Source organism: Cyprinodon tularosa, unplaced genomic scaffold, assembly GCF_016077235.1.
Source record: "Cyprinodon tularosa strain WSP-4 unplaced genomic scaffold, ASM1607723v1 ctg353, whole genome shotgun sequence".
Lineage (NCBI taxonomy): Eukaryota > Metazoa > Chordata > Actinopteri > Cyprinodontiformes > Cyprinodontidae > Cyprinodon > Cyprinodon tularosa.
In genome coordinates, this window is record NW_024039067.1 from 101272 (window position 1) to 128988 (window position 27717).

At 38.1% G+C, this 27717-nt stretch overlaps 1 protein-coding gene across 7 annotated transcripts; it reads left to right on the forward strand.

Moving 5' to 3' along the window:
- The first annotated feature begins 5223 nt into the window (after positions 1-5223).
- On the forward strand, positions 5224-27699 carry il23r (interleukin 23 receptor). 7 transcript variants are annotated; one of them, XR_005281670.1, is made up of 19 exons: positions 5690-5911; positions 6000-6097; positions 6178-6278; positions 6396-6525; positions 8009-8190; positions 10221-10344; positions 10434-10594; positions 12195-12331; positions 12412-12583; positions 12660-12739; positions 15023-15215; positions 15301-15483; positions 15940-16038; positions 16134-16286; positions 22374-22514; positions 22678-22765; positions 25310-25400; positions 26199-26952; positions 27086-27699. XR_005281670.1 is itself a non-coding variant. In XM_038295317.1 (18 exons), exons 3-18 carry the CDS (start codon positions 6218-6220, stop codon positions 26826-26828), a joined length of 2625 nt encoding a protein of 874 aa, XP_038151245.1. In that variant the 5' UTR covers positions 5308-5325; positions 6028-6097; positions 6178-6217; the 3' UTR covers positions 26829-27699. The 7 variants fall into 7 exon arrangements, 5 of the variants coding, with proteins under 5 accessions (XP_038151246.1, XP_038151245.1, XP_038151247.1 ...); XR_005281671.1 differs by having other exon boundaries at positions 27089-27699; XM_038295317.1 differs by lacking the exon at positions 5690-5911 and adding an exon at positions 5308-5325 and having other exon boundaries at positions 6028-6097; positions 26199-27699.
- Positions 27700-27717: the final 18 nt, after the last annotated feature.

The window sequence follows — 27717 nt, forward strand, 5'->3', positions numbered from 1 at the left end:
ATCTACAAACTCAGCCGCTACACAGATGCAGATATCTCCTCCAAGCTTCATTCATCAAGTAAGCCAAGCCCTCTGGATTTAGGTACTATAGAGGCTGAGGCCTGGGATGAGTTGTGTAGCTGACCTTTTAAGGCCTTAGCTTTAAATTCTACCTGGGAGAGACAATTTAAAATCCTTCATAGGCTATATATCACACCTGAGATGAGACATACAATGTTTCCAGCGTTATCAAATCTTTATAACAAATGTCAGTCTGCTGTTGGTTCTTTGTTTCATTGCTTGTGGATTTGTCCTCATATTCTGCAATTCTGGGAAACTGTTATACACAAGTTACATTTAATATTTAGGTACCAACTGCCTGAACCAATGGTCTGAATGATGAACTGCCAGATAACTTTCGTAACAAAGAGCTTCTGCGTATATTGTTACACTCTGCTCGAAAGTGTATTATGGTGTCGTGGATTTCTGTTAGAGTTCCTTCTATAAACCAGTAGACACAGACTGTAATAAGTATTATTCCAATGGAGGCCTTTTCTACGGTGTTGAAAGACAAACCATTTCTTTATTACCGGACATGGGACCCTTTTTTGGACTCTTTGGGTGCATCTGCAGCTCAAAGAATGAGACTGGGTTTATTAGATTTAGCTTGGCAACAAGAGGACCATTTGTAGTTTTATGTTTGTTTTTTCTGCTTTTGGGCTCCCTTTATTTATTTATTTTTATTTTATTTTATTTTTTTATTCTTATATATGTGTATATCCTTCTCTTATGTATGTAGAGTGTTTAATTGTTGATGTTTTCCTGCTTTGCAAAAAAGTAAAAAAAAAATAAAAAATTAAGCCAAGCCCTCATTCATCACTTCATCCACTTTCAATTTTTATCAAACCTAAACTAACTTCTTCTCTCTTCTTAGTTGTTGCTGGAAGCTGCCTGACCCACTGATGACCCTCTGTTTCCAAGATTACCTTTTTATTAGAACTGTTGTAGTTGGTTAAGGGTTAAATCAGGAACTCTCAATATGAGAGTTGTTTAGTTTCCATAACCTAAGAGACATTTTGCTGAATCAAATTTAAATATTACATTTTTACAGTTATAATATTTTTTGTTATAAAATCTGAGCTGTTTTTATGCAATCAGTTGATCTTTAGTAAATGCAGAAAATGCAATCCCATAAGACAGATGAAGGGAATTTCCTCCAAGGGGAAGATTTGATCTGCCCTCAGGACAAAAATGGATAAAGCATAATGAGCTGACCCTGATTAGATCTGCAGAAAAGGATGTGGCAACAATTTTATTCCACCAAAGTTACCACACACTGTGAGACAAATAGTCGGCTCATTTTTTCTTACCTCAAACGTTGTGCCAAATGAGTAACTATTTCATAAACTAAATCCAAACATTAAAGTAACAGCTTTAAAGGAGTCCAGCCACATGTTGTTATTACTTGACGTAATTCTATACCACTAATTCACTTTAATCAAATACAAAAGATTAAATTATGGCATCCTGCTGGCTTTTATTTTATTTCTTCGTATACACTTAATTTTGTGCATATTTATTAGTAATCAATCAGTAAGCATTTTGAGCATTTTCCATAATAGTTATAGAGGTTACATATGCATGAAATGAGTAACAATGAAGTAAAGGAGCCAGGCAACTCCAAGGTAAAATATAAAGAGGAAAAATATAAAAAAGTGAAAGACTAAAAGAAAATATGGAATGCCAAGACGGATAAGACATGAGTAGTGCTCTAAAACCGATATGAAGGGTTGTCTTGCATTAATTTAGCTTTCAATCCCCTTTGCTCTGTTTCTGCACAGCCTGATTTTTCTGCACCTAACAAAATTTTTTCTTCTGGAAAAGAATGTCGGACATGCAAAATCCCTGGAGCCATCTTATGATTTGGTCCATGAATACCACCATGATCTACACACTGAACAAGAGAGAAAAATACTATCACTCTTGGGTGACACAAAGAGACACTGAAAGTTTTGGAAACAACTGTTTTATACACGATGTGTGGTGTTTGCACAGCTTAACACCAAAATTTAAAAATCCCTTAAAAATTTCTTCCATTTATGTTTTTATCTGCTTGTTTTTTGTTTGTTTTTCTATCAGAGAATAAACCTATGTACATAAAAAATGCAGTTAACTCTGTAGGACAGGAGCCTATCCAGATAAGTCATGCAAATCAAGAATTAAAAAAATATATTTTTTTTTATTTAACTCTTACAAGCTACATACATACACGATTGCTCCCTAACCTGTAGAATAAAAAAGTAACCTTTAAAACAATCGATATGAAACATGATGGATGCTACACCAAGGGTCTAACTTTGTAATGAAATTACAGATCAAAAAACTGGTAAGGAGTTAAATCATAGAGTGACCAAGCAAAATTACTCCAAATAGACTTTGTAATAGATACAGTAGAACATTATTTCTGCACTAAAAATCTAAAAAGTAAATGTTCAAAATGCTAAAGCTTAACCATACTTGGGTGATGAACCAGAAAAACTATAGGAATCATGCAAACATTGCCTAATTTAAATACAGTTAACTGATTCCCAACCAGCACCAGCAGATCCTTTTTGAAGTCAACTCCACTATCTATAATTTCTATTTGGTATAGATATTTCAACCTGGCGAGACTCACACAGAAAAAAACCTGCAATTAGAAAATATTCAATTTATTTATGCAGGTAGCACAATCACATTCTTAAACATATTTACATATTTCTATCGAAGAAAAAACAGCTGATTGAGAGGGCTCGTTGACTCCCTGCAATCCCTCACACTGCGTATGCAGTGTGAGGTAGAAGCTAGCGACCAATCCAAAATTTTTACACTAGTTGTTGTTAATGTACACACACAGCCCACCTCCATTAGTGGTACTGCTGAGTTCGCTGTTTCTGTTGGTGCGGTATAATGTGAGCCCCTCCAGGCTAACAGCATAGTCCGGTATGGATGAATGCAGCCACGACTTGGTCAGGATGATGCAGCAGCAGTTCCTAATCTGCTTTTTCGAAGAGAGTTCGAGTTGAAGATGATCAATTTTGTTATCCAGTAAGCGGATGTTGGAGAGCAGGATTGATGGGATTGATGATCTGTGGGGATTCTATCTTAGCTTCCCTGTTAGCCCCTCTCCACAACCCCTCTTTCGTGGTCTTGCACACTGCTTCATCATACACCTACTTCAACAAACCCAATGGTATTCAGATAAGGCAAGCAGCACTGCGAGGATCATAATTCAGTCTGACTGACTTTGTCAGAAACTCCAGAAATACCAGAAGAATTAGGTCGATACATTGACAATCGTTGAGATCAAAAACTACCTGACAAACAGACCGCAGCTTTTGGGACTGAAGAGTCTATGTACTGTCTAATTAGGTTGTAAGTAGCACAGAAGCACCATGGGGGAGGGTACTCTCACCATTTGTTTTTACTCTGTTTACCTCTGACTTCCAGTACCAGACAGAGTCCTGTCATCTGGAGAAATACTGGAATGACTCTGCAGTCATTGGTGCATCAAAGATGGACAAGAAGCTGATTACAGAAAGACAATTAACTGCTTTGTGGCATAGCATGTAAAATATAATTTGATCTTGAATGTCAATAAAATAAGGGAGAGGATTGTAGATTCCAGAAGAAACAGGAACAAGTTGAATCCTGTTAACATCATGATAGAATAATTAGAGGTGGTTAAAGAGTATAAATACCTTGGTGTTCACTTTGACAACAAACTAGACTGGAAACACAACTGTGAAGCCGCCTACAAGAAGGGACAGAACAGACTGGACTAAGGAAGCATAGGTTCTTCAGTGCTTGCAGCAAGATGCTGCATATCTTCTATCAGTCTGTTGTGGAGACCCTACTTTTAAGGGTAGATCTAAAACTTTCCTTTTTTATAAAGCTTATAGTTAGAGTGGCTCAAGTTATCCTGAGCTATCTCTATAGTTATGCTGCTATAGGCTTAGACTGCTGGAGGACATAGGGACCCCTACTTTATCATTCTGCTTCATTCTATCTCTATTCTCCCACTCTGCAAAATCTGTTAGTTCAATCTCTAACGTTCTGCTCTCTCTGCTTTTTCTCATAGTAGCTTCATCTGGTCTGTTGCTGTTTGGCTGTGACTCCATTTTGGATAGAAATATCAGCTGTGCTGCTGCCATCAACACCTTTTGTTATAGATGTTGGAGATCGGGGCTGTTTTTCAGTGTAGTCCTGTTTTTCTGACTGTGACTAACTGGATGTGCTCTCTTCATCCTCTGACATGGGGGCTGGCTTGTAGCTCATCTGCTAAGCTGTGTGTTTCCAGGACAGGGCCGCCTTTTACAGGTGCCTTTTGTATCTATGCTTCTTTTTCTATGTCTGCTTCTGTCTCCTTGAACCCCAGTCCGACTCAGCAGATGGCCACTCACACTGAGCCTGGTTCTGCTGGAGGTTTCTTCCTGTTAAAAGGGAGTTTTTCCTCTGCACTGTTGCTACAAGCATGCTTAGTGTGAGGGATTGCTGAAGAGTCAATGAATCTATGCAATCAACTGGTTGCCCTTGGATTGAAAACTAAAGTGCCTTGAGATGACGTGTTGCGAATTGATGCTATGTAAATAAACTGAACTGAAATGGAGTGTGATCTCTTGTAATGACTTGTAAAAGCTCAGTAATCTTATACAGAAGTCAGGCTCTGTTCTAGTAAATCCTGGTGATGAATTTACAAGAGGAATCCTTCATAAAATGAAGAATATTGCATGTTGCAAGCATGAGTATTCTCTTCACATATGCTGTTAGACATCTTCAGGTTGTCTTCAGTCAAGGCTTCCCATGTGTGATACTGATAACCTAACACCTTCCATACTTTAGTAATAAAAGCAAAGTAGAACAATGAGAAAAATCATTCCTGCAATTTGATTAAAATTGAAAAGATGCTAATTTCATTACTAATTTGAAAGGTACTAGGATGCCATCAAGAAACAAATTAATTCAATAATTTTACCTTTAGAAAGTAGCACATTTGCATGTTCTTCAACTGACTCTAACCTTTAGCATTTTTAACAGGGATAAATTACAGCCCACAACTTTGAGGTCCGTTTTATCTTTATGTGCAGACGTTCTGCTCATATTTTGGGTTTTCCTTGCAGTGCACTTGAGGTTAGAGGTGGAAAAAAATAGTAAAATTCACAAAAACAAGTGTAAGTTAAAAAAAAAAAGACTCACTATCACTTAAACAGTAGACAGACTGGCAAAACGACAAGCTACCAACATCAGCAAAGAGCTCGGCTGGAAAAGAACTATGATATCTCAAGTGAAGCCAACAAGACTTTCTATGTAAGTACGACTTGTGATTTAGATTTTTTTTCTTTTTGGGGATGCTTTCCTAAAGCCCAATTAATTCAGATTGTATGTGTATGCATTTAATATGACAGTGATCTTTGTGCATGCTGATAAGCCACTTTTCTGCTTAAGTTTAGAATCTTCTGTAGAAAAAAAAAAAAGCATTAGAACAGTAAGTCTTAACAGATACCAGAGAAGCTGGGTAGCAGTAAAGCATGGATCAGCAGGTTATTTGAACATAAAAAAAAAAGTCAATACTCTAGATTTTACGCTCAGTAATCAGCTAAAAGCAGCATGTTCATGTGAGCAGTAAGCGCTTTACGTCAACTCAGCCTTTGTGGTGATGAAAAACAAGCAACTCAAGTAGGGCGCACAAGTACTGAGACAAATGTTCAAAGTTTCTGCTCTGCCAGAATACCACCTAACTAGGTCAATGGCCTCTTTAAGATGTGACACTCTTGCAACAAAGATCAGTTTAGGCAGGCAAGTGGAGCTAAGCAGGTGTGAGGAAATGTTGCGCAAGAGAACGATGCTAAAAAACTTTGTCTTTGGATGGTGTCCTGATAAGAATGTCATTCTGGTAAGTTTATCTTGTTCCATCTCTTTAGTAAGATACGGAAAAATTCTAATCAGCTGAAAATGACGAATTATTAACAATGATCTTTAAGGAGATATAGACACTATTGCTATCAACAGGAAAAGGTGCAGTGAGAAAATGTTCTTGCTCTTCATTTGGCTGCCTTAAATCTGGACACAGATGGATGAGGTACAATCATTTTCTTCATGCCCCGAAGCCTTCAGGGTTCTTAAGCCGTGATCTTGATAACAGCATTTTCCTTCCCCCAGCTGCTGCATGGGTCCTCTGGTTTCAGAGAGATGAGCTGAGATGAATCTCTTGTTATCCAGTTGGAGATGCATTGTCATGCTGCTCTGTTTTTCCATCAGCGGTGAGTCCTACGCTCACATATCTGTCTGTGTGTTCTTTTCTTTTCTTTTTGATAGTCATACAACAAACTCAGTTAAGTTTCTGGATTTGAGAAATGGTTGCTGTGTCTCTTACACAGGCTTTCCTCTTCTCCCTGCCGACTGTATGGATATTATCCCTCTGGGTTATCTGACAGCGGAGCCAGGCACGCTGTTCCTCATGGGTTCAAATCTGACTGTCTACTGCCACGTCTTTAAATGTGAACCCAGGTAAGGACATTTGACTTCAATATCTCTATGGAAAATAATAAGAAACAGCACTTCTTCAGAAATGTCACACAGGCTCTCTGTTCTAGACCGTAGGACCCACTGTCGTTCATCTTATAGGTGTATCTTAGTTGCAACACACCCAACTTGGGTTGTTCCTAAGAATAAACTCGCTTTTTGGTTTATGATGACTTGTAAGTAGTGTTGCACCGATACCAGTATCGGACAGATACTGCCCTAAAATGGTGGTACCGGTATCTGCGAGTACCAAAAAATAGGGCACCAATACCATTCTGAGAGCCATAAGTTTATTCAACTATTGTCACCAATTCCAGATAGGCAATAAAAAGTTCTACTGGATTCACTTTGTATTAGATTTTTTCCTGCTTCACAAAGGTAGGCAGCAGCTCGACAAAGCCATGATGGCAATTATTTTACATTATTATGGTATCGGTATCGGCCGGTACTGCACAGCCAGGTATCGGGTATCGGTATCGGGGCCAAAAAATGGCATCGGCGCAACACTACTTGTAAGACTTAAACTAGTGTTACTGGTCAAGCAAAGAAATCAGACCTTATTTTACCTCCATAGGCCAGGACCTAAACCCATCACCATCCTGAGTGTCATTAGTTTAATCATTAATAGGACACTAACTCAGAGGTGGGTAGAAACTCATTACATTTACTTCAGTAATTTTTGGGAGAAGATAAAAATAGGAAAAAGTATCACCACTTTTATTTGCATAGATTTTTCTGGCTACTCTAACTAATGAGGGTTACTTCATTTGATGAAATAAAAAAAAACTTGTTTTAAACAAATTTCCATGAAGGAAAAACACTTTTTCTTTTTTTGTACTGAATGTACAAGTGAAAATACTGTAAAGAGTAGTACTATTTAAACTATTCTAACATACTGTAAGTATTGATTTTGTGAGTTTTTAACTCAAAAAACTATTATGCAGAGCGTTTATTCCAACGTTGTTATTGTGTAATTACTATATGTTTATTTTTTTTTATCTCACTCTTTGAAACACCAGCATTTCTGTATTACTTTAAATTTTGTTTAAACGTAACATCATTTTGTAAAGTATTTAAACAGTTGTTATAACATAATTAGTTAGTAGATCAATTACTTCCATCCTTTTTACCAAATATCTTTTAATTCTTACATGAGTAACTTCTTTAAAGGTGAATTTTTACTTTTATTTAAGTAAGAATATGATGATGAAGTAGTACTACTCTCACTTGTGTATAATTTTTAGATACTCTATTCACTTCCACACTAACTTCAATAGTACTGTCAATATTTAAAATCCCCAAACTCACTTTTTTTTTTTTTATTAAAGTGCTATTTGGATGCTTCCTGACAACTTTCAGGCCTGTGAATAAAGACATATCATCCATCCATTATCCATGTTTGGATAAAAAAGATGCATGGTTGGGTTTTATTACAAGAGAAGGTTGATTTAAACATTTCATCTTTCAGATGCACACTGTACCTGGAGCTGAACAATCGGGGAGTAACTCTGTCCAGAAATGTGAACTGCACCACCACAGTATTCTATCTGCGTGAGGTGTGGACGCAGCGGTCAAAGGTGGTCTGCACCATGGACTGCAAAAAGCAGTCTGTTCGGGAAGTTGTCAGTGGTCTGGACTTAAAGGCTGGATGTACGTACCTCTACACATTTATCGAAAAAATTATGCTTTTAGACTTTTTTCTAATACCTGTAATTATGATGCTGTTCCTGTTACAGCTGACATGATTTTCAAGATTAGAAAATTACATCAGAGCAATAAAAAATATATTTTTTTATGGGGTTAATGAAAAGCATATTTTCAAAAGGTACTTTTAGTGTCAAGTCAAATTTATTGAATATGACTATATATATATACATATATATATATATATAAAGTGGAATAATAACTGTTAAATAGCATTTTCCAACTATTTATTAAGTCATTGCAATACCTGATGATTTACATTCAGGAGAAGTTCAGTTCAAAGTTCAAATTAATACCAAGAGCTTAGATTACAACTGCTGCAAACTTAGATCTTTTTTTTTCCCTGTTTTTAAACAAGTTTGTCTTCCAAATGAGGGATGATCCCTAATTGATATTCAGTGTTTGTCTACAGGAACAAATAGGACACAGGATTATAGATGTGACTCAAAACAGAACATGTGCAGCATCTAAAAGATGGATCTAAGATCTGAGAAATAAATTTAAAAAACAGATGTAATGTTTATCTTTTTCTTTATCCAAGACTTCAGGTAGTACTGCAATGAGAAATCACTTTATTTTGGAGTTTTTCATGGATTAGAGAAACAGAAAAGGGAAAATAACTTTGAACAAACAAACAGCCAAAGACATAATTATTTTTAGAAAACCTATCAAAGTACAGATGAAGAAATCTACAGTATATTGCAGTATGTTCCTGCTTGATGAAAGTCTTATAAAAAAAAGATGGCTCACTTAGAATGCGCAACAACTTTCGGTTCTGGCATATAAGACAACCTTTATATGTAGGCTGAGGTTGGTTGGAGGCGATGGCCTCATTTTGCTGGAGGTTTCTCTTCCATTGAACGGAACGGTTCCTCTCCGCTTCCCCCTTGTCAGAATGGGGGATTGCTGAAAACCAATGACTTAGTGCAGACAGCTGGGCTTCCCTTACATAACCCAAACTATTTAGCCTTATCTGATCAGCTGCATTTGATTGTGCTGCATTACAATTAAAATGGATATGGTTGGCTTGTTACTGACCCTGATTAAACGCTGTATGTGGGTTACAGCTGTATGTGGGTTCTACACAACATGTCTGTTGTGTAGAATGTCTTCAGATGACACTTGCTGCCTGTTGATGCTGTATAAACTGAACTAAAGGGCTACATTTTGTTTGATTTTTTTTACATCAATTACTGCATCATTGGATTTTTGTTGTTAATCACTAGTGTTGGACCGATATAAGTATCGGGCAGGGCCCAGTTACTGATATCGGTCCAGTATCTGCACTAGAATGATGGTATCGGATACCATTTTGAGAGCCAAAAGTTTATTCAACTATTGCCACCCATTAGGGTGGGTAGGCAATAAAAAGTTCTACTGGATTAACTTTGTATTAGTCTTTTTCCTGCTTCAAAGGTAGGCAGCAGCTTGATAAAGCCATGATGGCAATTATTTTACATCCAAGTAGTATGCAGTTCTTCATTTTTATACACACACCAAAAAATGGCTTCAGCGCAACACTAGAAATCCCCCAATTAGCACTTTATTGATCTTTGCAAAGGTGTGAAAGAATAGAATATCAGCCATCTCAGCTCATTGTTCTGCCCTGTTCTGCCCGGACAGGGTTTTCATTCTCCACTTTAAATTCATGCAAAGAGCTGGGAGCTGATAGCTGCTGAATAAGCTTCAACCTGAGGGAATCTCACTCCTGTTCAGGCAAACAGGTGTCCATAAGGAAAACCTCAACACTCTAAATTGCAGGTGTGAGTCTATCTAAGCAAGGGATGCTGTGCAATAAATAGAATAAAAGGAGTAAAAATAGAGGAAGAGATGAAACGGTGGGAAATTATGAGTATTTTCCATTGCTCTCTTTATTTAGAGCTTATATTTGAAATGATTTTAATCCTGCAAAATAAGAAACTGATTATTTGTCCTTGTTTCCAAATGATTCAAAATGCTCCTTATTATCCTTACAGTTCCTCCTGATAAGCCTACAGATATTAGCTGTGAAACGACAAAGAGCTGGGACTCCATAAACTGCTCACTGAGGAGAGGACGAGACACATACCTCCATACTCTATTCAACATTTCAGTCCAAAGGTATGGAGTTGTAGCTCTGGGTTTTGTTGATTTCTAAGTCAGCATTTTTGCTAATGACCACATTTTACATTTTCTTTTTCTGTCTTTAGAGAGAATGAAACAATTTTCAATGTAACCCAGAATGGTGAGGAAATCAGCATACCACGATCAATCATGGATGAAAACACTGAATACACGCTGACCGCCACTGCTTACAACCACTTTGGAGCATCTCGCTCAGACCCCTTCATCTTTTCTGTGAAGGACATAGGTAACCCCTCAGCATGAACTCTAAGAATAAGAGCGCATTAATGCACCTTTTTCTTTATTCAACTATCTTTATTCTGATGTGGAGGGTTTAATCATCTGTGGAGTGTTTTCGGGTATTTTATCTTCTGATTGACTAATTTGACTTTCAGTAAAATGTGTCACAATGGAGCAATTTCCCTTCTCTTTCTTCTCTCTGCCCACTGCATTGTTTGAACTTTTGAGAGTTCAGTGACACAGGAGCTGTTTGATAGATCACAGACTCAGTCTTCAAACAACTTTATATGTCATTGGGTTTTATTCAGACTTTATATGAATTTTTAACACAAAGTGCTGCAAAAGTTTGGAAAGAAAACGATGCAGGGCTTTTAAATATTCATACAACTAACATCTTAAAGGAAAAGTCCTCAGCAAGGAATAATCAATGGATCATTATTTATACTTAAAACTAATACGTTTGCGGTGATTTAATGAATTTAGAGTTAATCAGTGAAATAATAATTTTTGTTGCGATCACTGAGTCTGGAAGCGGCCATTTTTGCCCAAATATAGTAACCCCTCCCTCCTGCCATCTTCCTGCAGTGACGTCACGGTGCGGTAAGCCTAGCGCCATTCTCCCCGCTTTACAAGCTAAATCAATGGGAACTACTAGACACATCTGCAATCAACAACAATTATTGAAGATTTCCAGAGGACTTCACCATTGAAATTCACCAGAGCTATAATTAAAGTGACAATGCCCACGTGCATGATAGTTAGAAAAAAAGAGTTATTTCCCCTTTCCCATTCGTGATTCTCCACGGACGGGTTGGTCGTTGGATCGCCAACTTGAAGAGGGAGGATTTGCCATCGAACTTCTGGCCAGAGAAAAAACAGGTAATATGTAGCCAACATTTGGAAGAAGAATGTTTTCAAGATGACTTGGATAATAGCGCGTTGTGACAAACACCAGATACAGCACTAGGACTTGATCAACAGCCGATACCGCACCGTGACGTCACAAACCAGTAGGTGGCAGTAGTGTTCTTTGACAAACATGGATGCCTCCAGTAAAGCACATTCACATGAAAATTACTCTTAATTAAAAATACATTTATTTAAAAGCATGTAATAACCTCATATTTAAAGTACTTTCAGAATTCTGAAAGTGAATTATGAATATGAGCGGACTTTTCCTTTAAAATGGGTCTGTGCATTTATATTGGGTAGAAAATTGATAGGGTTATATGCTAAACAGCTTAAGCTTAGTTAGAATACATGTAAAGGTTTTAAATATTAATGATCAGTTTGAATCTGGCCATAAGTTTCCTTTGCCCAATGGAAGGTTACGCCTACTCATAGTTTGAAGTCTTTTGCAGCATTTAAAAGGTTTGTTCCTTTCAGATACCCCGCCCAAATAGAAAGATCCTATCACATAATGTTTCCATGTTGCATCAAAAGAACAATATGCTGATTGATTCAGCTTCTTTTCTACACACAGAGAGTTTTACATGTGTGCAAAAGATAGTAGGTTTCTCCTCAGATAGCCTTCTACAACTTTTAGATCTTTCTTTTTTCAGCACCGTTGATTTTTCAGATGATGTTATCATTGTTTTGTATTTTAGTGATACCAGAGACCCCTCGTATAGTGAGGATGGAGTTTATGAATGACTCCACATCAGCAGAGCTACAGTGGGAATCTTCTGAGTCTTCAATGGACTTCATCTTCCAAATCAGGCTCCTTGCAAATAACAGCACCTCGGTAAAGTGACGTCAGGACAGCCATGTTGGCTTTATAGTATGAATTTGATCAGGCAATAACCACAAATGTGACTCTTTCAGGAGTACAGAGAGGTAGCAGAGTTTAGCGAGGGTCTGATACGACTGGAGAACCTACGACCTCTGACTGAATATCAGTTCCAGATCAAAACCTGCGCCTCAAAATCAAGACAGGCGCAAAGATCTCTCTGCAGCAAATGGAGCCCTTCTGTGAGGAAGAAGAGTCCAGGGAAAGGCAAGCGCATAACTCGGACTTAGGACTCATGTAATATCAAGCAAAGAGTCGTCATTCTTATGTGTTTTTCCATCAGGGCCATCTCAGCAGCTACATGTGTGGAGAATGATAGGAAAACAGACCAATGGGCTGAAGAATGTGACCGTTTTCTGGAAGGTAATACCATGATTGTCTTTCCTGGAAACTGGTGATATTTTGTGCTAATGGTCCTTAAAACATTTCTTTATCCCTTTAACAAGACTACAAATAGTAATTATTATCAGAGGTGTCAAAAGTACTAATGTTTATTACTACAGTAGAAGTATAAACCTACTGTTTAAAACACTTTTGTTGAAGTTAGAGAATCAACTAAAGGTTTTTACTCAAGTAAATGTGTAAAAGTACCATTTTTAAAACTATTTAAAGTATAAATGTAAAAGTTTGCAGGAAAAATGTTAAGGACAGAAGCTTTACTGCACTTCCCTATTAAAGGAACACTTTTCTATAATTCTGGATGGTAATTTCCTTAAACTTAGTTTTATAACTAATGGTAACAGTGTCAAATTTAACTTTTCATCATCTTGAAAAACTGTTTATTTTGGTTTGTGGTGAACAGCATGTTGGGGCAGCACTGAGTCCAACCACAAAGAAATTTATTGTCTGGATGAAACTAATTATTTAGATGTTTTTTAAATTTTTATTAAATACCAACAGGCCATAACGAAAATGAGCTTAAATGAAACAACACTAATTAGTCTATTGCATCGGTATATTTCATGTTTCTTGTGCAGAGAGATGTTGCTTTGCTTTGGATATCTATCCTAAAATCTCTGTGCAATTAGTTTCTTCAGCTGGAAAACATCTTCATACATGCAAGTGATATTGCATTACAGTAAACAACTTCCGTGGAATTAGTTTTCAGTTGATGAGAAATGGGACAATAGTAGAAAAATTTAAAGGCTATTTTATCTCTATTGATATTCATTTCGGTGCTTTTTTCCAGAATCCATTCCCAGGCATTTAAACTGAATTAACCCTTTTCTCCCTGTGCATTCACAGACATGGAGAAAAATAAAGTGAGGACAGAAAACTTTATTTACTGCCATGTGTAAAGTTTCTCTTAAGGACTGAGAGCTGTGCTCAAGCCTTAAATTGATAAAACGGAGGGGTTGAATGAGCTCACATTATTATACTCAGCTAAATAATAATGACTCCAGTAAGGTATAGATTATTACAATGAAATAATATTGTTATATTGCGCAATATTATCCTGACGTTTTTAAAAGTGACAGGGTTAAAACATTATAGTAAAGTTACATATGCATGATCAGATTTTTTGTTTTTGTTTTTTGTTAGTGTCCTGTCTGGCAATGTGGCAATAAGAATAATTGTCTTGAACAGATTTTGCTTTCAAAAGTGGAGCAGTACGGCTATCACCATGGTGTTCTGCTTGATTTATGCATGTAAATAGCTTTATCATAATTATGCAGGGGGTGTTACAAATTTATGGACAATGCAAGTAGAACAGGAAAGGAAACCAGGAAAAAGGGAAAAGATGAAAGAAAGAGGAGATAAAAGGGAAACACAGATAAAACATCTTGTCTGCTTCATCACCTGCAAAGAGATGTAAAAAAAGAACAGCACAACCAATGGATATAGTGAGAGATACAATAAAGTAACACCTAGATTCTATCACTGAAGTATAAATGGTATTAGGTATAAGTATTAGGAACAACTTTGATTATTATCCTGAATTTTTAAAAGAAACAGGGTTAAAACATTATAAATAAAGACATTTTTGTTGATCAGGTCCATAGCTGAACCCCGAAAGTTTGTAGTAAGAAAACCAGACCCTTAAGCTTGTTTATAAGATCTTATGATTTTGTATGGAAATAACTTTCTCCCAAGAAGGTTGTTTATCTCTCCAGCTTTGCATTTCGGTTTAATAAACGATTCTGAGCAGTTATGAGTTGCAGTGAGTGTTGCTGAAAGTAGGAAGGGTTTCAATTTTTTTGTTTTAATTCAAATTTAATATCTACTTTTTAAGTAGGAAGCGCTTTCATCAACATATGCTCAGAATATTTCTAGGTTTTGAATCTGTGGTAACATTGCCTGTTTTTATTCTATATGTGAATATATTTATATTGTGATGTGAAGCAGTTTGATATTCCGATAAAACTCATTCTTCAATATTTTATGAAATGTCCTCCATGTTTTTTTTTTTGCTCCACCTTCGTGGACCAAAGAGGTATCTAGACTTTTAATGTGAAGCAGAAATAAATCGGTTTGTAAAATATGAATTGATTTTTTCATTAAGTCTTAGATGCATCTTACCTTTTGAGATTCTGATGTTACATTTAATCTTTTCAAATATCACTAACAAAAAAATCAGAGCAATTCGATGAAATAAGAAAACCTGAATTAAACGAGTAAATGATTAATAAAAGCCTCCCTTCCTAGCCTCCGTCATTTGAGGATTACAGTGGCGAGTTGAAGATATACATCATCCATCTGGATAAAAGCCATAAAGAGTGTGCTGCTGTCTCCAACCATTGTTCAGTTCAGGCACCAGAGGGGCTTCGAGCTCTGAGCATCTCGGCTATAACCTCCTATGGGGCGTCTCCACCTGCAGTTGTAGACCTAAGACATGCAGGTAACAGAGATCGCAGCAAAGAGACTCAAATCATTCTTTCATTTTTGAAGTCTGTGGGAATCTCTAAAATGTTTTAATCATTTAGGTGCTTCTGGAGCCTCTTTGGGAAAGGTGGCGTCTACGGCAGACGGTAGCTCTGTTCATGTCTCCTGGTCTTCAACAGTTGGAAAGGATCTTCTGTATTTTATAGTAGAGTGGAAGAGCGAGCCTGCTGATGTGTTGCAGTGGAAAAAGGTGGACAAACATGTAAAAGACACAACAATCACAGGTAGAGTCGCCTGTTTATTTAATTTGCTGCTAAAACAAGTCAAAAAGATCAACTTTTTTATATAGATAGAGAGGAGGGGAGAGGACCTAAAATATTTACTCCAGTTAGAGTATAACTACTCTACTCTAACTGTAGTATAACTACATTAAAGTATATATAACCAAAATGTTTGCACCTCTGAGTAAGTATAACTAGTTAAGACCCATCTTTTTTATTTATGTTTATGCTCTTATCCCACCCCCACACCAGTGGGACTCATAACCCAACCCTTTTGAAAACTTTTTGAATTTTACTAGTAAGCAGAAAAACAGGTGTGGGCTCCATAAGATGTTGAACAGCGCCCCCGTGTGTTCATTATTTAAAAAAATTAATCCCACCACAGCTGTAAGGAACAAAGCTAATATTTAATGTACATAATTCAGTGGGGGGGTTGTTCACCTTCATGTTGTGTTTCAGGTTTGATGGCGGGTGTGATGTACAACCTCTCTTTGTATTCTGTGACCAGCAGAGGCGTCAGTGATCCAGCATCCAGACTGATCTACTCCAAAGAACTGAGTAAAAAAAATCAGCTTTTTCCTTCTTTTCTTCACAGCCTGTGCTACATTAACATCCAACGTCTGACTGTTCTGTCTCTGCGTTAATTGTTCCAGAACCACTTGCAGCTCCCATGTTCCACATGGAAGAAAAGAACGGACAGATTCTGGTCAGCTGGGACGAGCTGCCCTTACACCAGCAAAGGGGCTTCATCACCAAGTACACATTCTATTGGCAGACACCGGACTCCAACAGCAGAGAGCTCAGTGGTAAGCACTGAAAATACAGATATATTTACAAAGGCTTTTCATGCTTTGCTTGTCCCAAATAGACTTTCCTGCTTTCATTAAGCAGCACTTCTTGGATTTTACATTCTGTCACATGCCCAATTTAGTGTGGGATAGAAAAATAAGTCAATATCTTACCTTGAAAAAAATGTCATCCCTTCTGTTAAACATAGTAGAGGCTGTATCATACTGTGGAAATGTCAGAAAAGCTCTTCAAAGTTGAAGAGAAGATGGTTGGATGAAAACCTTAACAATGGATCTCCTGACAGAATAACAACTAAACTGTCAAGGTTGGTTGTGGTTTGGAGGACCCAAATGCAGAGGCAGAGGTGAATACTTGTAGTTTTAATGAAAATGGTTAACAAAGGCAGTCCAAAAATCCAACTAAAAATGTAACAGACCAGAACCAGGGAGACTTCAAGGGAAAACACGTAGAAGGAGCCGGGGAGAGACGAGGGGAGACGACTACAGCGATGACATGACCAGCAACAACAAGGAACCAACAAAGAGTGAGAGCAGAGGGAGAGCATATATAGCTGACAGAGACAAAGGGAGGGCTAACGAGGGAGCCAAGGGGAAAGGAACACACACACACACAACAGGGCAACAGAGGACAACATGAGAACTAACAAATCAAGAAATTACAACAAAATAGGAATTAAACCAATAAAAACAAGGAGCAAAGTAAAGCATAACATAACTTAACCAAAACCATGACATAAACGTGCAGCCAGAGCTATAGATCAAAGCATGATTATGTATTGCTGTGGCCTAGTCAAAGTCTAGTGCAGCTGGTATGGCCTGACCATTTCTGATCCCGTTAGAGAGTTAGAGCTATTTTACAAAGATATACGGATGAAAGCTGCAGTGGAAGGAATTGATTTAGGAAGATGGAATCTAATGTAAATGAAACTTTAGTTTATTAGATGTAAAACAGCTAAAAAAAAAACACAAAACCTATGGCTTTTTCCTTCTGCTTCCTGATATGCACCAATTTTTAAACTGTCACATTGATGACAAATAAAGGATGATGTTTCTGACTGTGAAACTTGGAGAAGCTAAAGGGGTTCTTACACTTGTTGGAAGGCAGCTGATGTATTTCATCGTCATTTGGAGAACCAACTAGATAAAGTACAGCAGTATCTTTTCAAATTTTCCCCACTTTACTTGATTGGCCCTTGGCTGATCCTTGGCTGGTCCTTGGCTGGTCCTTGGCTGCTCTCCTACAATAAATTTTCAAACATCTAAAATATTCTTTTTGTCATTATTTGGACATTAAAATCTAAAGAGAAGCATCCTCTCCTGGTCAGACCCATTAATTCAGTGAAAGGGTGGCTGGAAGTTGGAGGGGATTTTGTTGCCATTCGGCTGGCTTTTAAATGGAAGGGCCATTTTGAATGGCTACTACTTTAACAGCAGCTTCATGCATTTACAGGTTCATATTTATCAGTGACTTTGACCAGAAGAGTTATTGATCTGCTCCTAGTAGTCTTATGGCTTCATAACGTTTGTTAATGTCACAAAGGTTTGTATCTCACACATAGGACTTAGTCCTAATCACAGCCGCAAAATGTATGTTTGCAGTAAGCAAATCCATAACCAAGGTGTATTTTTAGCAAGTCAGTTAGGCTTTCATGGTGCTCTATGTCTCTTTAAGAATCCTACAATCATAGATCGTCACTTCTAGCTTCCTTTGTTGACTGTATCATCTGATCTCCCTGTTGCTGTCAAGGAAAACTCCAACTTGTATCCGTTCCTTCACCTTTTTCAGGGCCTCTTTGTGCTTGCACTTATAAACCTGAACCATGTTCTGAACCATCATTTTGAATCAGCTTTCTCCGATCTCTCTTCAGGTGTGATGTATTGTTCTATAACTTCCTCTGACAAACCTACATGACATCTCTTTTATCTTGTTCAGTCACATGGTTTTGGTATTTCAACCTAGTCGCACATTCTTTCTCTTTTTGCAGAGTTGCTACTTTGTTTTAAACTGTGGACATCTTTTTTTTAAGCTTCAGCAAGTATAGACATTTTCAGCGTTGTTATAGTATAGTTGTTACCGGGTTAAAATCCCTGTCAAATCTAATTTTACAGCCACTTCTTCTTTGTCCTTTTTTCAGATAATAAATTTAAACGTTTATATATCATGTTTCCTTTTCCAAACTCTTCCAGACCTGGAAATCTCTCAAATTAAACTGTATTCTTTAAAAGTCTGCAAGAGGAAACACTTTTAGTCTTTAATACTTTGGCTGGATTATTAAAAGCGAAGTGTTTTATAGCTTGTATTTACATGAATTTCAGCACGTTGGTCACATTAATTATTTTTGCACTTGAGAATCATTTTTCTTTGTTTGTCAGACTATTTTTAACTTCAAGAGCTACAAATATCTATTTCTGCAAGTACAACATGCAACGCCTACCTTGCACTATTGTCTATGGGAAACATTTACAAACCTAATTCAGTCTGCAATGAGCATCCTTTAGAAAAAAGACATACCTTAATATGTGGTTTTGCATCTGACAACTGAGCAAACGGAGCCATCAAAGAGTTTTGTGAGATGCGGGGAAGAAAATAGAGAGCCTCAGTGCATAGCATCCTCCAAACAAAGCTTTTAGCTCAAACACAACAGCTCTGTGCGAAAGCATGCAGCACTTTTCTTTACATTTTTTCATTACATCATCAGTGAGAGAATTTCTTTTTAACTTTAAAACCTGAGAAAAGTAACAATTCATTTTATTTCAGTCCCTTTTTAAACAGTGACATGAGGGATTCATCATTCCATTACAAAAATAGCAGAAGGTAGAGCTCCCCCATAATCTGATCCTTTAACCCCCTGAGGCCTGTTGATCCAAGTGTATGTTAATCTCAAAGGGCCAAACCTCTGTGTTTATTTACTAAATGCTGGTTAGCACACAATCAGTGCTGACATGGTAACCTTCTTATGTCATCAGTGACCATTAACTGTTACTAATTGCAATATACCTACATTTCAATTGAGTTTATTTATATAGTATCAATTCACAGCACGTCATCTCAAGGCACAGTTCACCAGATCATCCTGTCAAATTGATTCAAAGTTTTCTATTTAAGGAAAACCAGTTGATTGCATCGACTCATTGACTACAAGGCAATCCCTTACACTAAGAATGCTTGTAGCGACAGTGGAGAGAAAAAACTCCCTTTGAACAGGAAGTAACCTCCAGCAGAACCAGGCTCAGTGTGAGCGGCCATCTGCTGAGGCCAACTGGGGTTCAAGGAGACAGAAGCAGAGATACAAAAAGCAGCTGTAAAAGGCCTGTACAGGAAACACACAGCCAGGCAGACGAGCTCCGAGCCAAACTCAATGTCAGAGGATGCAAAGCACATCCAGTTAGTCACAGTCAGAGAAACAGGACTAGACTGAAAAACAGGCCAATCTCCAACATCTATAAACATTTTTCTGTACTTGGGGGCAAATAATTGTTTTATATGCATATTAGGGGTTAGGTTACGTCAGAAAGAAAGAGCCCTGCTCTGATCTCCTGTTAGCATTAGAAAGATCCCTCTGCTTGTTGGCTGCTTCAGTTGATAACCGTTAGTTAATGATTACTGCAAAATACATTTAAAGCTATGCATTTTATGTAATGTTGCACACACTATTATCGTAAAAAGGGCAGCAGTGCGGTTTAGAATTAGAAAGAATATAAAAATAGCTCAAATGTTAATATGTGACAAACAATGTCCAATCCTGAAGTTAATCCGAGTCTCTCATTCACATTCAAGCTCGATGTTGATTTGAAAGTGGGAGGAAACACAACATTGTAGTGAGCTTCCTGCTGATTTTCTCACTCAGCATCAGTTCTGCCTTTCTTGTTCTCCTTTAACAGCATTTTCTTGCATGTTTGTACTTTATCTCTGTTTCCAAGGCTTACTATAACACCTGCGAGCAGACACGTGTGGTAAACTATACATGCAACGGTATGCATTTGCTTCTCAGCACGAACCACACTTACATAATGGAAAGGGTGCAAGCGGCATTCCATTGATACTCCCCTCCTTCAAAGTTTCACAGCATCAGCAGGGTATTTCTAGCTCTGGCTTCCCGTAACAAAAAGAAATTCATATTCACCTTAAATGATCATTAATTTCTTCATGCTAATTGTTTATCTAAAAATGAAAATAGCATCAGAGCCGATACCTGCTCAGGAAACAGACATAACAATCAGATATTCACAAATCCTGTTTTTATAAAGTCCTGCAGTTTCCCATGTTTTTCTATGTGAGGAATTTGTGTGGTTGATGTTGGGAAGAAACTTGAGAGTCAAAGTTGACTTCATTTTCACAGCTTCTTTAGAGTTTTCTAGAAACCAGAAACAGGAAGAAGGTGGCCTCGTGCACACATGTGTTAGAAGAGGCTGTTACGAGCCAGCTATTTGTGGAAGCTGGCTATAAGAGCACCTCAGAGCTTACCTCTTCCTCTTTCTAAAGTGTCATGTGCTCCCTCAATAGCTGTTGTTTTCCTTTTCTGACTGAGTTTTGCTAAAGCCTTTGTAGTACAAAATGATCCTGATGTATTGCTTATGCTTATGACTGGTTGAAAAGCGGTTAGAGTTTAGAGCACTACCCACTTAATCTGATTTCTTTCTAAATGTTTTCTTCCCTTCATTTGTTTAAACACCACACTTGTTGATAAAACTATATAAAGCCCATTTCATCTCCTTCTGAATCTTATTTGCACTTTTTCTTCTGCCAGGTTCATTTTCAACTTTTAATTTGGCAAAGTGACTTTGACATGTCATCGTAAAGGACATGAAAACATGACTCTTGATAAAGTGTCTTATAATATAAGGACATCTGCTGCTTAAATCCTCCACTGATTCTCTTCTAAATTTAATGTTGAAACAAAAATAATTTTGTTTTTCTTAATTTTTTTAGTTGCTTCAAACTCTTAAATGTAATATAGAATTGAGAATGGATGTGCAAACAGAAACTGGCTCAGTCAGAATGCAGAAGCGTGCTGCTTTCCTAGCCTACAGCCTGTGTGTCACTGTTGACTGCAAATCTATATCTCTCCTGCATCTCATGTGAGTTTTAATATGAAACTCAAACTGCGTCAAACAGCAAAGGCACAGTGACACTGGCTGAATGCTGCTGACCACTAATTTAACAGTGCATTGTCAAAGTATTAATATTGTTGAAATTTTTTAGCTTTTTTGTCTCATTGCAGCAAAATTCCTGGTATTTTTGTGATCATCTAACAAAAAGGTCACAGTTGTAATAATTATAATAATAATTATTAAATTCAATTCAGTTTATTTCTATAGCGCCAATTCACAACACATGTCATCTTAAGGCACTTTCCATTTCACCAGATCATCCAGTCAGATTGATTCAAAGTTTTCTATCTAAGGAAAACCAGTTGATTGCATCGACTCATTGACTCGAAGGCAATCTATCACACTAAGCATGCTTGTAGCGACAGTGGAGAGGAAAAACTCCCTTTGAACAGGAAGAAACCTCCAGCAGAACCAGGCTCAGTGTGAGCGGCCATCTGCTGAGGCCGACTGGGGTTCAAGGAGACAGAAGCAGACATAGAAAAGAAGCATAGATACAAAAGGCAACTGTTAACCAGCTCCACAGGCGGCCCCGTCCTGGAAACACGCAGCCAGGCAGACGAGCTCCGAGCCAGCTCCCATGTCAGAGGATGAAAGAGAGCAAATCCAGTTAGTCACAGAGAAGCAGTACTACAATGAAAAACAAGTCGGGCTCCAACATCTATAAACAAAGGTGTTGTTGGCAGATGACAAAAAGCAGAGAGAACTTAACCTTAGAGATTGAACTAACAAATACACATGTACATCACAATTCTCAGGTTTTATTCAGAACATATTTGGAATATTTTCATGATTTTCCTTTTGCGTTGCAGTTGTTGGCGCATCAACAACGCAGACTTTCAGTTCAACAGGCTTTTCTGTCTGCTGAGATGTTTTCCCTGTCGAGCTGCAGGGGTTAATGCTGAACAACCCAAAAAAATGTATTAAGCTGCCTTGGAAATAAAAAAAAACTAACCTTCCTTTTATTCTGTATAGTGATGGTGTCTGGATCAAGCCAACGACAGATATGGCTGGACTGTCCAGGAGGACTTAAGGTCATACAGATGACAGCCTCAAACTCAGCTGGAGAAGGGCCTCAAAGAAAAGGGACCATTATTCCCCCTCCAGCAACAACTGGTCAGCAGTTTTTCTCCCTTTTAAGTTTTAAAAAATCACCATATATAAACTTTATGTTGTTTTAAATTAGGTCTCTTTCTATGTATAAAGGGAAATATCTGCTTAGAAGTAAAGATAGGTAAGAATTTGTCCAATTAATCACTTTTCCTTCATATCTCTTCAGTCCGCCTGGTGGTTGTGATTTTGTTCACCATGATCGTATTTGTAGCGATTGTGGCCAACCTGATGTGCTGGAGCTGCGTGAGGAAACGGTAATCATGTTTACTTATAAAGTTCAAATTTTAACATTTCCACAGAAAACCACATTCTGTCTACCCGACAACCGAACAAGTTGATTTTCGTCTCGTTGTCCTGCAACTTAATCTCAGCGCTGATAAGTTTTGTTTTACGAGTAAAAGGATGGATGACCCTGTGGTTAATTTTTAGTGAAAAACCACACTCGAGTAAAAACCCACTAGGTTATCATGAACAGAAACCTAAACCTCATTCTGATTTTGCTTTTTTGTTTATCTGCCTGCATTATTAGTCATGTCATTAGCATTGATGTGCGTTTTCCTGTGAAAGCATATGTAACACTTGCATTTCAATCATATATGATCAGGCCAAAACCACAAACTTCAGCGAGTTTTATTAGACACTTATGACTTTAAACCAACATTAAGTAGCAGTAAGTTACATTTTTGCTTCTTCTTTTTTTTTTTTTTTTTTAACACAGATTAGATTAGAATGAGAGGATATTTCAAGATCAGTCACGGCAACTTTCAATATGTTATCCACTGGGTTTGGCCTTTAACTGGGTTTTCTAACACATGAATAAGTTACGATTATGTTTTTGTAGCTCTAGCTGCAGTTTGAAACCCTTTGGAGTCTCTAACCTGTTTCTTCCAGGACATTAAGGTTTAGTTCCAACCGTCTTTCCATCAACTTTGACGAGCTTTCATATCCCTGCTAAGGAAAAGCATCTATGCAGTGTGATGCTGGCACTACCAGTTTTCAACCTGGGGATGCTGTTTGGTATATAGTAGTTTATATGCAGGCCAAGAACTTCAGCTTTTACCTCGTCTTAAAACAAGCACATTTTCCATGTTACATCCTTCTTCCAATCCTCTATAACTGCTATAATTTAGCTATGCCTATCATGCACAGTGAAAAGACCACTATTCGTAATACAGAAAACAGGACAGATAACCACACTGCTGAAAATTTAAACCTAAATAGGTAATTTTAAAAAGTGCATTTTTTGATTGAGGAGATAAGTGAGATACTTTGCCTTTGGAACAAGAACATTTGCATTTAAAATAGAAAAGAAACAATTGCATTGTCTGATTTCAAGTCCATATTATCTAATTATCTTATCTTAAGATTAAAAATATTCATTCCATGCATCTCTGCTTCTGTCTCCTTGAACACCAGTCGGCCTCAGCAGATGGCCGCTCACACTGAGCCTGGTTCTGCTGGAGGTTTCTTCCTGTTCAAAGGGAGTTTTTCCTCTCCACTCTTGCTACAAGCATGCTTAGTGTGAGGGATTACCTTAGAGTAAATGAGTCGATGCAATCAACTTAACAAAAGAGATGATTCTTTAAATCAATTTGACAGTATGGTCTGGTTGAACTGTAAAGTGCCTTGAGATGACGTGTTGTGAATTGGCGCTATAGAAATAAACTAAATTGAATTGAAACTAATTCCATTGGCAAGTCACCTTATTTACCTACCGGTACTCAAATTAAAAGTAAATATACTTCATTTAAGAAATGTTTACCTATTTCCTGATCGTTTTTGTAGTGCATGGGCATGCACATGGTCAGACCTAAAGGGAATTTAGAGTTGCAGGAATCTGGGGCTCAGAGAGAAGATCCATATCTGTAGAAGGAGGACAGAATGAAACTCCATGCAGAGAGACAGGAATTGGAACCAAGGAACTTGTTACTTGTGCTGTTAGATGATGTATCCTTTCAGTCGTCTTATCAATGCACGCATCAAGTTTCAAAAACATGGCTGCTGCACATTGTATTCTGGGTGGGTGGCCCTCCCCCTAGAAAGTGAGCCCCAAATTATTTGTTTACAATGTAAAATTATGCGTATAATCTGAAAAATGAGAAGTGTTTCCTCTTTTGTTTTTTTAAACATAAAATATGAGGTTAAAAAAAATGTTGTACGAGGAGATAATGCCACAGAAGATTTCAGCTTTAAAAGAATTCTGCTGAAACCTGAAAGTGACGTGGAGCCACGGTCATGGTGCCGCCAGTGTTTGCTGCTTCAGAAATGCGTATAAATGAACTCCCAATGCTGAAGGAAAGGCAGCAACCGCACAATTAGAGAAGTAAAACTGTTTAGTTGATCAGTTTCAACTTACTTTCGAGCATGAACGATTACGTTGGCTTCATTATGATTATTACAAGATAAACCTCAAGTTTGGCAAGTTTTAATTTCACAAATCTGCACCGGTCTGTTGTGGTAAAGAAAGAGCTGAGCCAAAAGGCAAAGCTCTCAATTTACCAGTTGATCTACGTTCCTGCCCTCATCTATGGTCATGAGCTTTGGGTCGTGACCGAAACAACAAGATCCCGGATTTATGCGGCTGAAATTAGTTTTCTTGGCGGATATTCAGTCCCTTCTGGTTTGGAAGCAGGCATATCTAAAATATGTTAAAGTTTGGTTGATTTAATGTGACTAAAGTAAAAATGTCTGATAAAAATCATTATCATCTTCATTAAGAGCGATGAAACAAACATGGCTGTTTTTTTTAAGCTTTTTTTGTCCAAAAATTAAAATATGTATAATATCTTTGGTTTCAGGATTAAACAGAAATGTATAGCATGGGGACCTAAATGGCTCATGGACAACTTGCCAAAACCGGGACACAGTAACGCCATCAGACTGCTGGAGGTAATAAACAATGGATGCACTGATGCCTGACATACAGTAGCCAATAGCTGCAGCAGATCATTTATTTAGCAGTACTTCCATATTTATATAAGTAAACCTGTTAAAGCATTTCAGGAACTGAAATAGTCTCTTTGTCTCAGAGTGATCTCACAGTTTTATTTAGCTGAGAACATAAAATGTAACCTGACAACAGCCAGATGCATGTCTCGCTCCGCCTAGCTCCACTCACATACATCTGGGAACCCGCTCATTGAAAGCGATTTCCCCAACCGAATTTATGGTCTGTCCAATCAGGACGCAGGGCGGGTGTGTCCTGGAGTGGAGATGCGACCGTGAGATTCTAACAACAATGGCGGCTTGCATTGATGCTGCTATTTCTTCTGTGTTGTCCAATCTATCTGATTTTGTTTCATTAAAAGAACATCAGAGAACGGCTTTGAAGGCTTTTGTTGGTGGAAACGATGTTTTCGCCCTTCTCCTGACCGGATTTGGCAAGAGCTTGATCTACCAAATGGCTCCTCCTCTCACAGCGTCATGGGTTAGCTTCGGTGTGAGTGGTTGAAATAGCACGTCAATAAAGATGACAGACAAGTGGCTTATCCAATCATATGCAAGGAGTTTTGATAAAGCCCAGCCCTCAGTAAAGGCAATTCCTATGGCGGGTTCCCAGATGTATGTGAGTGGAGCTAGGCGGAGCGAGACATGCATCTGGCTGTTGTCAGGTTACATAAAATGCACTTTTCTCCAACAAATATGTAAGAGTCTTCTTTCCTCTGATCATTTCCTTTCTTTCACTAGGATGACAGAAGTGAGCCACTTTTCTCCACCATCTATAGCGACCCTCCTCTTTCGCCGATCCTTGTGATCTCTGAGGAGGAGGAGGAGGAGCGGGATGAAGTTTACCCCGCCATCCATGTCGAAGAGTCCCTGGTTGGATCTGACCAGACACCCGATACCACAACAATCCTGGTTCAATACAGCAGCTACAAACCTCAGATAGCTGCCCTGGTTCCTCTTGAAGAGGAGGCGAACGATGCGGAGGAGGAACTAAGAGATGTTCAAGAAAACACAGAGGAAGATAGGTGTTTGCTTGGGTTTGAAGGATTACTGGGAGAGCTGTTGTCTGATAAGGATTTGGATTACTCCCATAATTCTCACCAGATCCCCCTTTGCTTTACTGGGGATCTTTTGCTGCCGAAAACCGCTGCAACATCTGCCCTTCAAGGAATCCACTTAAATGAGATGGGTGGCAAGGAGGAGGATGTGGAGAACAGTGTTTCTTCTGTGGACTTGCAGCAAGTTGAGAAAAAGACTCTTGATTCGGATGATAGCTCATCCTGCCCGTTTTCAGTTGACACAATCCAGAGCAGCGGCTACTTCCCCCAGGTAGCGCCTCTCAGCGCCATGACGGGGGAAACACTGAGGTAGCACGGATGTTGGACAGACAAGAATTGGGCTTTAAGTCCATTTTAAGAGCATTAAAAAAGCACAAAGTTTGGTGGAAAAGATACCATGGTACCAATGAACTGCACGAATAGTTGGGGACTTAACTGTGAGTTGGCTTCTTTCTTATCCTTATTAATGGATATACAGCCATATCTGCTTCACTGTGCAATTTCACTCAGCCCTGATTATAAAAGATAACAAGAGGCCCCTCTCCATTGCTTTTTCTGACTTCACTTCAGCAGACCCAACTGTGAAACTCCTGAGGTTCACAGATGACGTCTCCATCATTGTTCTGATCCAGGTCATAGATAAGGAGGAAACATCTGGAGTGCATCCCATTTGAGACAATGGAAATGCTGTTGGACTTTGAAAAGGAAATAAAAAACACCCCAACTACCTCAACTCAACTTCCTTAACAACATCTGCCCAAAGTGGATTACTGCTGCTCCCCTCAATGGGACCTGAGATGGTACGGCCCTGTACGCACTGTTAGGAAGTAACTATATGTCTACAATGAACCATTAGGATGAATATTTAGGGTCATGACCTGACCTTCCCTCCATCCAGGAGTTGGCCAGGTAAAGATTCAGATATGGGCAGCTAACATCTCCGCAGACCCCACACTCCCTGGACACAAAGACTTTTACCTTCAGGTCATCACTGTTTGCACTACCAGAGCCTGTATAGAATGATTATACACATGTATACATACATGTACGTACTCTGCCTTCATTTTTTTATTTTGTTTCCTCTGAAGTCGTAATAGCTGTGTTTATCATGTGATGTTTATGAAACTGAAGTCAGATTCCGTGTTTCTGCATAAGGTCTTAGCCAATAAAACTGATTTCGTTTATCCGGAAGAGCAGACTGT

Coding starts and splice junctions, on each gene's coding strand:
- il23r (XM_038295318.1), top strand. CDS start 6,218: ATGAATCTCTTGTTATCCAGTTGGAGATGCATTGTCATGCTGCTCTGT. Junction 10,595..12,194: donor CTTTTCTGTGAAGGACATAG/GTAACCCCTCAG, acceptor TTTGTATTTTAG/TGATACCAGAGACCCCTCGT. Junction 15,484..15,939: donor AAAAGACACAACAATCACAG/GTAGAGTCGCCT, acceptor GTTGTGTTTCAG/GTTTGATGGCGGGTGTGATG.